Raw genomic sequence first — 14,726 nt, 5'->3', positions numbered from 1 at the left:
TTGATTTTATATGAATCCCACTGAAGGTCTTCTTTAAGGTTCTTACGGACTGTTGCCTTCCATTTCAAGTTCATGTTACCAGCCACAAGCAATTAAATGTAGCACAGTTAAAAAGTAATTTTGTAACATCTCTCTTTTTGTGGCTATTTTTAATCATAATACATTGTTCTTTTAACCCAAACTGAAACAATTTCAAGGTTTTGTGTCACACTTTGCGAGTGTAACCCTCAATTTAACATTTTGTTTCTTTGTGCAAGCAGAGTCTTTGCAGCAACTTCACTAAGTGCATTTGATGTTTGCCTGCGAGAGTAAAGCTATGAACCCTATTGAAACATTTCCCCCTAATAACTTATATATTTTTAATATAATGAGCTGATTTTTATTTTTATTTTTTTACTGTTTTTGTGCACTTTTCTTTCAATTTTATATTGGAGACATTTGGACTTCTACTTATTTTATTGGCTTTTTTTTTTCTCTCTGTTGAATCTGGAATTTTTGTTTTTGGAATTCTGTCATCTTCAATTGGGTTTCCATCGTCTATTTCTCCGCAACAGAACTACAGAGGATAAAGGAGTGTTCTCCAATCCCACCGTCTTATTTGCTGAACTCTATTCATTTAGCCATTGGCCCCCAATCTGTGAGCGCTATATGGGCTAATACAAGCATCTGACTGCACATTATGTTCTGAACTTGTGTTATCGGGATAAAAAGAATTAATCCATTACATTATTTGAAAGGTAATAGCAACCAAGAAATAGTTTTTAGTTATATAGTACTACTTTCACTTCTTACTTGAGCCTTATTGTAAGTAATACTTGTCCTTTGGTATACTTTTTGCACTTTTCTCGGAGAATAGTGACCTTAAAATCAAAGACAATAACTCAAGCAGGCTATCTAAGAGAATCGTTGATCCTTGAAATCATGTTTTCATGATAGTGTTAAGTACTAGTTAACACATGTAATCAGCTTATTAACCAAATCCCGGGGTTAGTAAGTCCTTTATTTGGGGAAGGGATCCCATGATGCTCCATAGGGCAGACGAGCAGCAAACCCCTCTCCATTTGACCATCCATCTCTTGAAGGATAACCAGGGGGAAAGAACAACTGGAGGCATCAGTGATGATTGTTGCAGGTATTTTAATGTCGACACGCATACATATATCTATGTATATGTGTGTTTTTGCACTGCCTTCTCAGTAAAACAAAAAAAAAAATAGACACATAGAGTTTAAATGTAGGTGGTAGAAACCTTTCGTTATGTTACCCTAAGTAGCAAACACGGTTCCAAAACAACTCATAAAACCTCAGATATTTACATTGATTTCTCAATTACAATGATGAATGTGATGCTGGCTTTTGTGAGTTGTTTGCCATGTCTCTATTATAAGTGTTCTTAGACCATATTGTAAGTGTTTGAGAGATGTTCTTCAAAGAACTCTTGAAGATGTTTTCATGTCGCAACCATAAAATAGCACTGAATGTTATCGCATTGCCACTGTCTCCAATCATTTGTCAAAGCAGCAGCCACCTGCTGTACGTGTCTGAACTTTTTTTTCTTATTTCCTTTTTCTTTCCATGAAAATTTGACTTCTTTTCAAAAGGCCACATGTGGCAAAGTCTAACCCTTGGCATTGAGTTTGTCAGCTGTCTTTGACTGTGGGATTGCAGCCTCTCTCTGATGCAGCCCTGAAGGGGGAGGGGCCACCTCTCCCCTTGCTGGGTTATATAGTAGTCCACATAGTCTGATCTGCCACCTTGGACCTGATACGTTCAATAGGGTTCATATCTGCTTCTTGACCCAGTGGATTGTGATTCCTCTACTACCTTTACATCTTTTCTTTTGCACAAAAAGGCACAAGATTTAAGTCACATTTTAGAGGTTTTGAGAAAAGGTTCTCAAAGAATTTGCTCTCCTATTTGATAATGATCCGTGCATTTTGTGTTTAATTCCACTTTTGTTGTGCTGTGCAGTGAAAAGATGGAAAGAAGCCTTGAGATGACTGAGAAGGCAGTGTAAACACATTGTGAAAAGCCTACAGTATGTGAGTTTATAGAAAATAATCAATGTCTAAGTATAGTGCAATGACATAAAAAAAAAAAAGTCTTGCAGGGATGACCCTCAAAGCCATTTTGGACTTTTTTAATGTAACAACTTTTTACTTTTTTACTCAAAAGAAACTAAAACACATTGTTTTAAAGCAACACTGCAAAAACGTAAAGGGCAGATTGAAGAAGAACACATTCTGATGTTGTCCAGTGCTGAAACTACTGAAAAAGAATAATTTACATAGTTAGCTGTAATATAGTCTACATGCCATATCAATGTTTTCAGTAACTTGTACACAAATGCACTGCATACAAATCATAACAGCACCCTTAAATGCCAAAAGCTGAACTTAAAATAAACTTGACATCTGACTAACAACTATAATTACACTGACAGTTCAGCTTCTAAAGCCTGTGTTGGACAGGATGCAGAACAGGAGCAGAAGCTGAGCCAGCTGCTACGAATCGCCTCCATTCTAGTCAATGACAGTCGTCACACAGCAAATGCCGTGGAGCTGATCAGAAGCGTCCCAGAATCAACCGCCTGTTCTGCTCCAATCAATTCTATTCTGGGACTGAACCGTCAATGAACCACAATTCAGAGAAAATATTGAGTATGCAGGAAGTTAGTCATGAGAATGGTAACGAAAAATAGGTGAATTTTCAAAATAAAACACCACTAGGAGCAGCTCCGACTTGTACTATATGTGGACATTACGTTAATCTGTGGAGGCTGTAGATAGTTTTATAGTGTTTAAGAAGTAAACTGAACTATGTGCTAACAAGGAGTACTGTGCAATTATAACGTAATCGCTAAGGCTTTTGGACAAACTTGGAATCTCACATCCAACCGAGGAGGCAGGGCTTGAGAGCGCTCCACTTTTCAGATGGTCCTTGTCGGGACTTGGATCTTGCTGAACACAGAGCAAACCTGCTGCAAAGCTGGACCACGTTGCTTTTGCTCCCTGTGCAACCAAGGCTAAACACTTCGATTAACCGTACGTGAGCCACGAGTATCTGTTAGCCGTAATGCTAACAGACGAAGAACAGTTAATCAGCTAAATTATAAAACTTGGTCTAGACAGGATATAAGCTTACACAACTTGGCCATGAAAGACAGATAGGACACTAGTTTTGATACGATACATCACATTCAGACATCAGTCTGAATGTTGTTCAACACAATTGTGAAGTATCTAACAATAAAATGGGCAAAAATAGAGTTGAAAACTTCAAAACAAGAAACACCCAGCAAGACAGCTGCTGATAATAATACATTAGCTACTAGTCCAGCAAAAAGATGTCATGTTCAGTGTCAGTCTTGTATCCAGTTTCTTCACATAGCTGTCACCACCAATTAAAAACTGGTCACAGATTATTTGTAAATTTGTAAATTGATCACTCCTTTTGGCTTCCTCACCATCTCCAACCTGGTCTTCTTTGGTTTCTGCAGCATGATGAACAAACTGAGAACAAGGAGTCAGTGTATGCAGTGATGCTTTAAAATCCCACCAGCAAGACACCTACAGTACATCTTGGTTTGAACATCTGTAGTGCAAGCATACTCACATTTGAACAGTACAACTGACAATGTCGGTGTTGATGTGTTCGTAAAGCCTTAGATTTTAAAAACGTATCCACTCATATACTGTATGTTTTCCATAGATATGTGTCTGTTTACAATTTCAGAAACTTAATCAAATCACACTCCAGCTGTTTCTTTCACCATGATTGTTCTTCTGTTTGCACACTCGTATTTTTCTTCCAGAGGGATATGATGTTTTGGATGGGACATCTTTACTAAATGACGACATGATAGAGGATGATGATGCTGCTAGCTCTTCTGCTTATGTGGAGCTTGAAAGGCTGGAGAGAGAGACTGCTGCTGCTCGCAGCCAGCACAGTACTAGCTCCACTGTAACAGCCATCTCGGTCCCACCGGCAACCCCTCCTTCATATAGGGTCCCCCCTTCCCCCATAGCCACCTCTGAACCCCCGGTCCCGCAGGCCCTTCAGGCCTTCAAGGAGTCTGCTAACATGGTAGCAGCCTTTAACTTGCAGTGGAAGGATGAAATCTCAGCGATGCGCTATGAACTAGCGGAGTTGCGGAGGGATGTCTGTGGGGAGCTGAAAACTTTCAACAGCAACTTTTTCAACTTTACTCAGTGCTACAACATGTGGACTTTGTGCAGAGAGCCTTGCAGTGACAGCACCACACAAACAGATGACAGAGTGTCCATAGGAATCCAAGCAGGCTCGAGCTGGTCTGTTCGACAGCAGAAACAGGACAAGTCAGTGATGTGTCAACCAGAGCCAGCACCTTTCAACATCATGGATTTGATGGACCCCCCCCGGATTGAAATTATAGAAGGCACTCCAGAGAGTACGCCAGAGGGGTCAGGCAGCCCCGCCAGCCCACTACCGCTTGAGGACTTTCCGTGGGAGATCAGCAAAAAACAAAAGTTTTATAAACACCAAGAGATGGGAAGCCACACGGGTGGTAACAGAAGCGCCAGTCTAGAACTGTGGAGCAGGAAGTACACAAGTGGGCCCATGTCATATCTGTCTATGTCATTCTAATCATTAGCATTTTCCATATACTGTTAAATGAGATGAGGAGGCCAGGTTAAAAGGGGTGAAAACCTGGCATTTATCAAGAAAAGCTGGGCAATGCTGTTGCTGCATGTCCCTTTACTCTATGCAGACACAGAGTCTGTCATCTCTTGAACAGGTTACAATGTTGTTCAAGTAATGTTTAACAAGTGTCTTGCTTAGCCATGAAATAAAAGAGGATAATTTTGTTTTACACAAGGATAATGTGACATAAGAATGTGAGAGAGAGAATGTGGCTGATATTCAGATCCTCAAGTGCCAACAAGTGCAGCATCACCCCCCCTCCACTGTCTGAAGTACTTATCCTTAAGGACAACAAATTAATTAAAGAAAGCATGATTGGACATCTGAGGGGTAACACTCAGTGAATCAGCCATTGTGCATCAAGGCACATGTTGATCTGTTTCTGCACACAAATATGAATAGGTCATGTTCATTCCAGTTTCTCATCATGTAGAAACATCTTAAGCACCTACGTATACTGAAAAAATACTGTGAATAACTTTATAAACCCTAGTTTTGTAACAAATGAAGATTAATACATTATTTAAGAATATATTGAAATATTATTTAATTTTGCATTATCCTAATCATAGCATTCCTTTGCCATAGCCTTCCTTCATTTTGTAGCCAGTTCCAGATGAAATGGACATTTTTGAAGACTCACAATGGCATCACGCAGCGTAAATACGCAACTATAAGGATTAGGAAAAAAAAGTAGATTTTATTGACAACAGCCTGTTATAACTCCTACCAAATTTGTAGAGGTCTAATCCTTTGGGGACACCATATGGATTGCACTGTCTCCAAGCTCTGAGAACTTCGCCCTTGGCCAAAATTGTTTACGATGAATCATTCTGACTGACCATGACCACCAGCGTGTGGACAGTAAAACAGGAAGAGGGATTCACAGGGATCATAAAGTGTGAATGTATTGGGTTCAGCTCATTCCTGCACAAACTACATCCATGTTCAAACTCTGTATATGTACAATATATAAATGTACCATTTTGTATATAGAGAAACTTATATCCACTCCTTGTACTGTTTGCAGATACAGGAAGTACTGTGTTCAGATAATACTGAGAGGCATTGTCGTTGTAATCGTGGTTCTGAACCAAACAACCATTTTTCAAGTTTCTGTAGAAAGTCTCCATTGTCATAATGTTTTATAACTTAACAGTTTCTTTGTTTTTTCTTTTCTTATGAAACTCATGAGGAAGATGATAGCCCATATCCATGCTTCTGCATTTTATATGTCCAGCGTGGCTGAAGGTTCTTTCAAAGATCGTCAACTTACAAGCCTTATTGGCCTGAATGTGCTATAATTACCCGCGTCTCCCAAAAATATCTTTAAACAATAAGAGAGTCAAAAGTCCTCCAATATTTTCCAGTATTTTTAAACTACAGTGACCACTATTACTTTACTATACAATGCATTCTGGTTCAGTGGTGAAATAAAATGGCCACGCTCAACAGTTACTTTTTCAATAATATTGTAATATTTAAAATTACAATTCATATTACATATGAGAGTCAATATATTGATTCTGTAACACATGATTTTGCTTTTGGCTGCAGTTTACAGATGAAGGGCAACTTAGGAAATGAAATAAGTCCTCAGCTGTGTTTGCCATGTCTTCCCCAGGGTTTACCGAAATAAAAACTGGACATATACTTCTGTGGGCCAGGTCACCCTTAGGTTTCTGGAGAGTGGCTTTGAAGCCACTATTTAAACAGTATGGGTGACGCCTAAAGGAAGTGTAACGGACAGGCCTAGCAGTTGGCTGAAACGTGCCCACCTTACCTCAGTTGCCACAAGCTAGCAATTTTAGTTTAGATTAGGTTGTACTGACCTTTGATGCTAATTAACATTGCCTTGAATTCATTTTGTGACATTAGTTTGCATCAAATCAAATTCATCCTCATTTTAGCATCGTCAGACACGATAACTGTTGGAGCTGAGCTCTGCCAGCAGAGGCTAGCTGCTGGCTGAATAGGTGGCTTGGTTGGAGAAGCTGACAGCCTCAGCAGACTGAGGCAGACTGCAGTTATGGCCCAGACTGATCCAGGCTAATCTGGAAGGATCTGGGGGCCAAAGTTAAAAAATGCACAACAAAGCCTTCATCCATTACCTATAAACACTTATACTTATTCAGGGTCACAGGCATCCGCTAGCTTAAAGGTGCAATCTGGACGGCTGCTAGTCCAATGTAGGAAGGAATATTATCTTTAAAAAGAGAATTATTGTGCTCTCTTAGCTATAAATTCAAAGCTCAGATGCCAGCTGCACCGATAAATGCTTAGTGCTATTAAGCTATTAACACCTTACACTGCAATGTAGCAACCACTCAAACAGAAAAAAAGACACATCCCCCAGTCATGCATAAATTTTCAGCTTCCATAATTTCGCCTGAAGAGATACATACAAATGTATCCCTACTTCCACAATGGCATTCCGCTTTGAAAACTCGATGATGCCTCTTGGTCTTCCCTAAATCAATGAATACCATTGTCAGCTAAAGCTAGCAGGAAGTAATTCACACATTTATTTTATTATACTGTAGAAAAAAATAGTGTTCATATTTTGTCCCACTGTCTCTTTATGCAACATTGAGAGATAGGAGCAATGCTTTGTGACTGTCAAAGTTGAAATAGATGAGTCCTTTCTTTCATACTGTATTTATGCAATAACAAAGGCCGTTTTAGAAAAAGTATGCTCAGTGTTCAAAATTATCCATGTAGTATGTGGTTTAAAGTACTGTATGTACTGCACATTGGTATAGCTGTGATAATTAGTACATTGGATGGCACCATAAAAGTGATTATCTTTGGCATAACTGTAAGCCTACCACATGATTACTGTGGCCGACTTTCACTGCAGTGGCATTATGGGATACAGTATGCAATGTATACTGTTCAGGTGCATACAGTACTGGTACAAACAATTGCCCTTTCCTTGCTAAATTCAACTTGTATTCACACGCATTAAAGCCTTGAAAACTACAATGATCAATGATACGACAGAAAGCCCCATGTTGCCGAAGCACCACCAAATTTGGCATTCAGTAAATAGATATCCAGCAGTATTTGTGAAAATACCTGGATGGTGTGCCAGTAAAATGTTCAGCATGTCCATCTTGCATACTGTATACCATCATGCAAGGGGCCCAAATAGTGGAACCTGATCACAGTGGCCGGCCTGTATTTAGAACAAAATAACTTTAAAGTACCATCCAAATACCATGTGGCCATATCATTATGAACAGTACGCACTATGCAGTTTTAAAACTGCTCTCTTCTTACAACTGCTCTGATCTTTTCCAATCTTCCGTACTTTCCAGTAAGTGTATGTACTTCGGATCAAACTAAAGTCAAATGTAAGTCTCATTAACCTATCTAGAGACTAGAGCCATTGGCCAATTGACATCACCACTACCCATAATGCATTGTTACATACAGCAGTGGCATTTCTCAGAAATAATGAAAATAGAAAAGAAAACTCAAGTCATTTAAATATCACAATATCAACTTATATCAAGTTATATTTGTCAGGATTACTTTCAATTGTTAGATACACACTTTGTGCATTTGTATTCTAGAGAAAATCTTTGAACACATACTGAATTTGATTGACTGCATTGCAAATTACATTTTGAGTTTTTAAGTAAATTGATCATAATTACCATTTTTAATGTATCACATATTTACTAGTAATGGTTGCTCTGGCAGATCATCACCTCTCAATTACAACAGAAAAATATTGCTCCTTAAAAGTAGACAATCAGAGCCGCTGAGGGCCTCTACCTCTTAGACATGTCCCCAGAGGTTCAGTATAGTACCACTGAATGTACTAACACCGCCTCACTAGTGATGGCTTAACTAGGCTCCTGTCAAACCTTAACTGGTAACTCCTAAATCATCTGCTACATTTGGCAAATTATTCATTTTGTCTCTTACTAATAGTATAATAGTTGCTCATTAGCCACTGCCATTCCCCTCCACCACTCATCTACTCCACTGTGCTCTTGTTTCAACATAGCGTACCAAAGTTTACACACGGAACTAATGGCGCTTTTTCCACTAGTACCACTAGTCGCCTCGACTTGGTTTTGGCACTTTTCCACTAGGGGTCTAACCGTGCACTACATGCCACTGATTGGTCAGGGGGTTGTCCAGTCAGACGTCTGAGTCAGGATGTGGACATCGTTTGACTTATTGTTCATTTTATTCGACAAGCAATGGCAGTGCAAAAGTCTGTTCCATGGTACAACTCTGAGGTGCAGATGTTCATAAACCTGGTGGCTGAGGAGATAATTCAAAGGCATCTAGATGGACCAATAAAAGATCTACCAGAAGCTTTGTCAGTCCATAGCTGCTCACGGCTACCAACGGACTTTTCAGCAGCTCAGAGACAAGATAAAAAAATAAATCAAACGCCTCGCCGCTTGAAGCCTTCTCTCACTCTCATTTTAACTTGATATTGAACACATGCCACAGACCAAGCAGCACATATACCATGTCCTCCAGGTTCTACATCTTTGGTGTTGTTTTCTTCTTCGTTTGTGTCACACAATCAGGTACATCACAGCAGCTTTGCTCTAACCCCGCCTACATCTGCTCCCAGGTACTGGATTGTAATGGAAAAGAAAGTTGAGTAGGTACTAGTGGAAACGTGCCATAAGTGAAGAGCAAACATCCCAAGTTAGACAGCACTTATCTTTGGACGATCAATACAGCACACAACGAACAGAAATCCTGTATGTATCAGATACCTGACTAGAAAGTGAACCTTTTAAGACTTTTCAGAAACTAGAGAAATAATCTTATACTTAATAAATTAAGTGGATCTTTTTCACTGTTTGCACGACAAAGAGACCGTATTTCCTGAAAGAGGATGTGGTTTCAAAGAGGAAACCACATTGACATTATATTTGTATAAAGGTTGTGCTACAGAAAAGTCCAGCATTAAAATGAAGCCATACAAGATAAGAAATGCAGAGATTTCCTTGTGAGTTCTTGCAATTGCTCCACCCACATACCTGTTACAGTAACTTGTCAAACCTGAGATTAAAAGTCTTGTTGAGTGAGTACCTTACTTTAATCAACTAAAATACAGTATGTGTTGCTGAGGAACATCACATTCAAGCGAGTGTTGCTGGGTATGTTTGGCAATTCCTGAACGCACATGTTTAGGTTTTATGGTCTCATAAGGTTTGAAAACAAGAAGAAACTCAAAACTGCTTTCAATAACAAATACAAATTTTAAGAAGATCCTAATTCTCTTTGTTTTTATAAATACAAAGAAATTCTCAGTTTTGCATTACAGATAAGCCAATCATAAATCATAAAAGAAAGCATAAGGTTGTGACAACATTTAGTCCATAATTGTTTCAATACATAAACATATTTAGAGATAAATGTAAAACTCTTGATTGATAGAGAGGGGATTGCATAACCATTCATTACATTCATATATATGTTCCTATTGTTTGGGGAATATTAAAAAAAAAATAAAGATAAATAAAGGTGCTTTAGACTGGCCAGTCATGATGTCTCCAATCTACATCCATTCATTCTATGCAAGTCTTTTAGTTTTTTAGTTTTGTGCATGAAAGTGTTTTTATTTTAGTGTTTACATTTTTTGCCATTGGAGCTTATATGTATTCTAGAAGTTCAATTTCTCTAGTAGCAGCCGCATGATTTGTGACATCATGTACAAAACAAATGAACAATCAAATGTACACCTTTGACCATTTATTTACCGACTTTAGAAAAACTTTGAGGGAAAAAAAGTTCTGTGGTAACATAATTGGAGATGCTGTAAAAATGCTTAACAATATTCTAAATTTATATTCAAATTGAGTGTAAAATGACGATCAATTAAAACACGAAAACTTGCTAATACTATAATTACGTTCATTCTATTGTGACATAATCATATCATTGTTTAGCCCAAAGAAGTTAGCTTTCCCTTACAACAAGTGGAAATGTAGCAAAATACAGTTCTATACAGATCTAAATATTATTTTGAAAAAAATATATATATGAAAAATATACATTTAACAAAGAAATAAAGGCAAAGGGTATTTACCATTATTTTTGACCATGCCACCATATTTTATGTAATGAAATATATAATTATTTGTATGAAATTCTGAACTGTCTACACTATCCGATATGTTACAGTATGTTATTACCCCTTAAGGTTGTGTTTACATTTTTTTGTAATCCATAGCTATGACGCAACAACTGTGCCAACTCTGTGAAGTCCAGTTATTAGGACAAAGGGTTTTGGATGGAATCTGATCTCGCCTGAACCTGTAATACTGCTTGAATATAAACCTTTCTTTTTTTTTTTTTAGTCCTGTGTTGTCCTCCCTCATTTAATCAGTGTTTCGGATATAGAATGCTATTCTCCACATGTTAAAATTTTCAGGGATCTCAGACTGCATTGTTAAGTGAAATCAGATCTCGTCAATCTTATAAAACATTCTTTTGAAAATCATTGTCTAGCCTGCATTTTGTTAGCCTATACCAATTTTGTTAAATGAATGGAAAAAGAAATTGTGTGATACTTTTGTTTTCCTCCTTTTTTTCCCCTCGCTTATTGTGGTGTTTCCTGTGACTTTTTTATTGGCCTTATGTATTTTTCATAAATTGATATAAAACAATGCATTAAAATGTTTATGATGTTTATAAATTATAAAATGGGGGTCATAGCTTTACAGTGCATTCAAGGATAAAACCAACTTACAACATAAATAGCATTTTTGTGTCCATTGTCCACGCACACTAACACACTACAATTACACGGTACAGGCCAGACAGTAACTTCTACAGTACTTTGACCCTTTCACATGCCTTACTTTTCTACTAAGATGTCACCTTTTTCTTTTTCTTTCTTTTTTCATTTTATTTTATGTTGGTTTGCTTTGTGTTTTTTCTTTTCCCCCTAACCCATTTTAGGCGCCCGTAGCTTAGCTGGGGTGCGTAGAGAGTACGGCAGGTCTGGTAGGGAACTGCTTTATTAACTTCTTTTCTGTATCTTGTTACTCCAGCTTTTCATTTATTCATCATTTTGTCTGACTCATTTACATGTTCTCAATTTGCAAATATAAGATCTGTCATAAGTTAAAGACATCATCATATATGCTATGTATAACACCTATTATTGTTTTCATTTGTTTCCACACTGAATCCAGTGGAAGATTCTGCAGACCCAGATAATGAGTTCAACAAACCAAAAGACCAAATCTAACATCAAAGTTTGACTCTCTAGCCTGTGTTACATCACAGGGACTTTTTGTGCTTGTTGTATTTCTCTTATGTGACGTAAAAAACAAACAAAAAATAATAATTATATTCTATGAATACCTCTTCTGCACAAGTGGAACATACTTTTAATGAAACATGCATGGCGCCTATTGCAGTGTCCATAAATTGATTTCTTTTGGTTTGTTTAATTTATGTTTTAACATTGTTTGATATTATTGTTCTGTTTAAACCGTTTATATTAACAATTCACCTTCTTGCTTTAGCCATTGTGTACATTTGCTTTGGGTGAACAATCTTCAAACAGCTACGTACATTATAAAACTTTTACGTTTACTAGACTCAATCAGTCTTACATACAGTAGGATAATTTAAAAATGATTTAGGACTGAATTACTTAGATTTAGTGCCAAAGTTTGTATTTGTCTACCAGTGTCATTCTGTAGCAAACATTTTTCCCCCGTTAGCAGCATGGTTCATGAATGGTCTGATAAAATGGTGAGTTGTTAATAGTGAGTTGTAAAATGTCTGTTTTAAAGCAACATATCAAATTTAATTAGATGTGTTAAGAGCGAGACGACCAAACAACGAATCGACGAATCGTTAATGTTTTGGTGAAGCGATGACTTCTCTTCTACTGCTAGCGCTAAACTAAAATCTCAGTGTTTAGACAGGGAGTTGGCAGATTTAACTTTTTCTCACCACATGCACACTGTCCAGTGACATAGACTGTTAACAGGCCAACATTAGTTTTTGCTCAAGAAATATAAAGTTACTTAACATTCAGAAAATTCTTATGCAAAAGTGGCACAAAGGAACTTAGCTCCCCCTATAAGCTATAGGTGATATGACATTGCCCAATTTACTGTAAATACTCTTAATACTTTAAGCTCAGGATGGCGCTAACTCTGAGCAACCAATCCAAAAATGAACAAATGGGCAAAACGAGAAATCTTGTAGGCTGACTGGAACTGAGTTATCATAATTAAATTTAATAATCCTGGAAAGGAAATTAAGGTAAATAAGTTAAACATTAAGATAAATACGTTAGCTATTTTAGACCTGGCTTGGCTTATACTAACTAGGGTTAGCTTAGAATCATTCTGATCGGCTCTGTCCATCCGTACACATATCACAATTACATTAAAATCCATTATTTATTCGAAAAAAATGTAAACTGATATTTAACATGTAAAACATTCCTTTGTGCTGCTTTTACATTTTTTGTCTTCTCTTTTCCGCCTTTTTTTCCTTTTTTGCACCTTCAAGACAAACATACCATATTAGCCTAATATGTCCTAGGGCCTGAAGAAAAAGGAAAATGGTCAGTTTAGGCCCCAGCAGTCTCTAGCAGTGGATAGTGGAGGTATACTGAAACCTACTCTTTCAACCTGTCAAGATGTGCTTGGAATTTGTTCGGGAACACAACTTTGCTACTTCACCACAAGGTCAAAAGCAGTGAACATTAAAGATTTTGGGCCATTGATTTGTCTTGGATCGTTGTGGTATTCATACATAACAGGTTAACCCACCTTGCATCCATGGGGGCATCACCACTGTATGTATATATGTATGTGACTACGAACAATGTACTTGTTTAATTATTAAGAAAGAAAAAAGGCTTGATAAAATGAGTTTTGACATTTTGTAAATCTTGTTGCATCATCTGGAATATTGGCCAAACACTCTCAAGTCTTAGTCGTCCTTTGCATTCATTCATTCATTCATTCATTCATTCATTCATTCATTCATTCATTCATTCATTCATTCATTCATTCATTCATTCATTCATTCATTCATTCATTCATTCATTCATGTGGGGTTACCTTGTTATTACACATTCATCTGTGATGAATTACACAGATAGTATAGATGAATACTTTCTTCTCGGAAATACTTAAGAGGAAGGACATTTATAATTGGACTATTTCAGTGAAAGCAAAACTGACCACAAGAAATCACCATTCCAGAAACAATATAATCTACTTTCATTGTGTTGTATTTGTATCTTCCTCCAAGTCATTTTATACATTAAGGATTAATAGTTTTATGTCAATCAGTAATCATGTTATCCATGCTTTGAAAAAATTTAAATCATACTAAGCTGCAACCTCAGTACAGTACAGAAAGAAACACAAAAAACTAAATCTTACAAATAACTTGTTATGTTTGCAACACAGTTACATGGTTAAGTATAAAAAAAAAAGCACATCCTAGAGTGGCAACATCTCTTAGAACAAAGATGGCTCAAAAGACTGTTATGGATTAATGTAATGAATTTTAGTAGTAATGTGGACGGGATCATCTCATGAAGATACAGCTGTAAGAGACAAAATCCAGAGAATCATGCTGAGCTGTCCTACAAATTATATTTTGCCAGTTTACTAAAGTCAGTGCCAAGAGAAACTGGGAGCCACATTGTCCCATTTATTTACTATATTAATGCTCTCCAGTGAATATTTGCTTAGAGGCCTTCCAAAAAGGCACTGCTTGAGTTTTACTAACAGTATGAAGTTGTATTTACCAAATGAACATAAGAATAAATGTAAATCAAGAAGCATCCATCCCCTGAACTAAAGAGGAAAACAACCACCGCACTTGTTGGTTTTAATTTCAAATACAAGCATTCGTGATGGTATGTGTATCCTTTAGAAACTTGCACACATGTTGAAGGACACTGCAGATTTTAAACTGAGACATATTGACATCCAGTTGATGTCACATTTAAAGAAATCATTTCTGCACAGCTGGTCATCCTGAAACTACATATGAGAACATATCAAACAATACTA

The 14,726-nt window shown here is 37.2% G+C and overlaps 1 protein-coding gene across 1 annotated transcript in view; it reads left to right on the top strand.

Annotated features, from left to right (window-relative positions):
* dlgap2b (discs, large (Drosophila) homolog-associated protein 2b) overlaps nt 1–6,549 on the top strand; it is a 111,375-nt gene extending 104,826 nt beyond the window's left edge. Inside the window, exon 6 of the mRNA XM_061746663.1 lies at nt 3,815–6,549. Within this exon, the coding sequence (XP_061602647.1) occupies nt 3,815–4,626 (812 nt within the window). The 3' untranslated portion in view covers nt 4,627–6,549. The remainder of the gene's footprint in view (nt 1–3,814) is intronic.
* Nucleotides 6,550–14,726: the final 8,177 nt, after the last annotated feature.

Source organism: Cololabis saira, chromosome 18 (assembly GCF_033807715.1).
Source record: "Cololabis saira isolate AMF1-May2022 chromosome 18, fColSai1.1, whole genome shotgun sequence".
Taxonomy (NCBI): Eukaryota; Metazoa; Chordata; class Actinopteri; order Beloniformes; family Belonidae; genus Cololabis; species Cololabis saira.
Note: the sequence above shows the minus strand (reverse complement) of the source record. Positions and strands in the feature narration are given on the sequence as shown.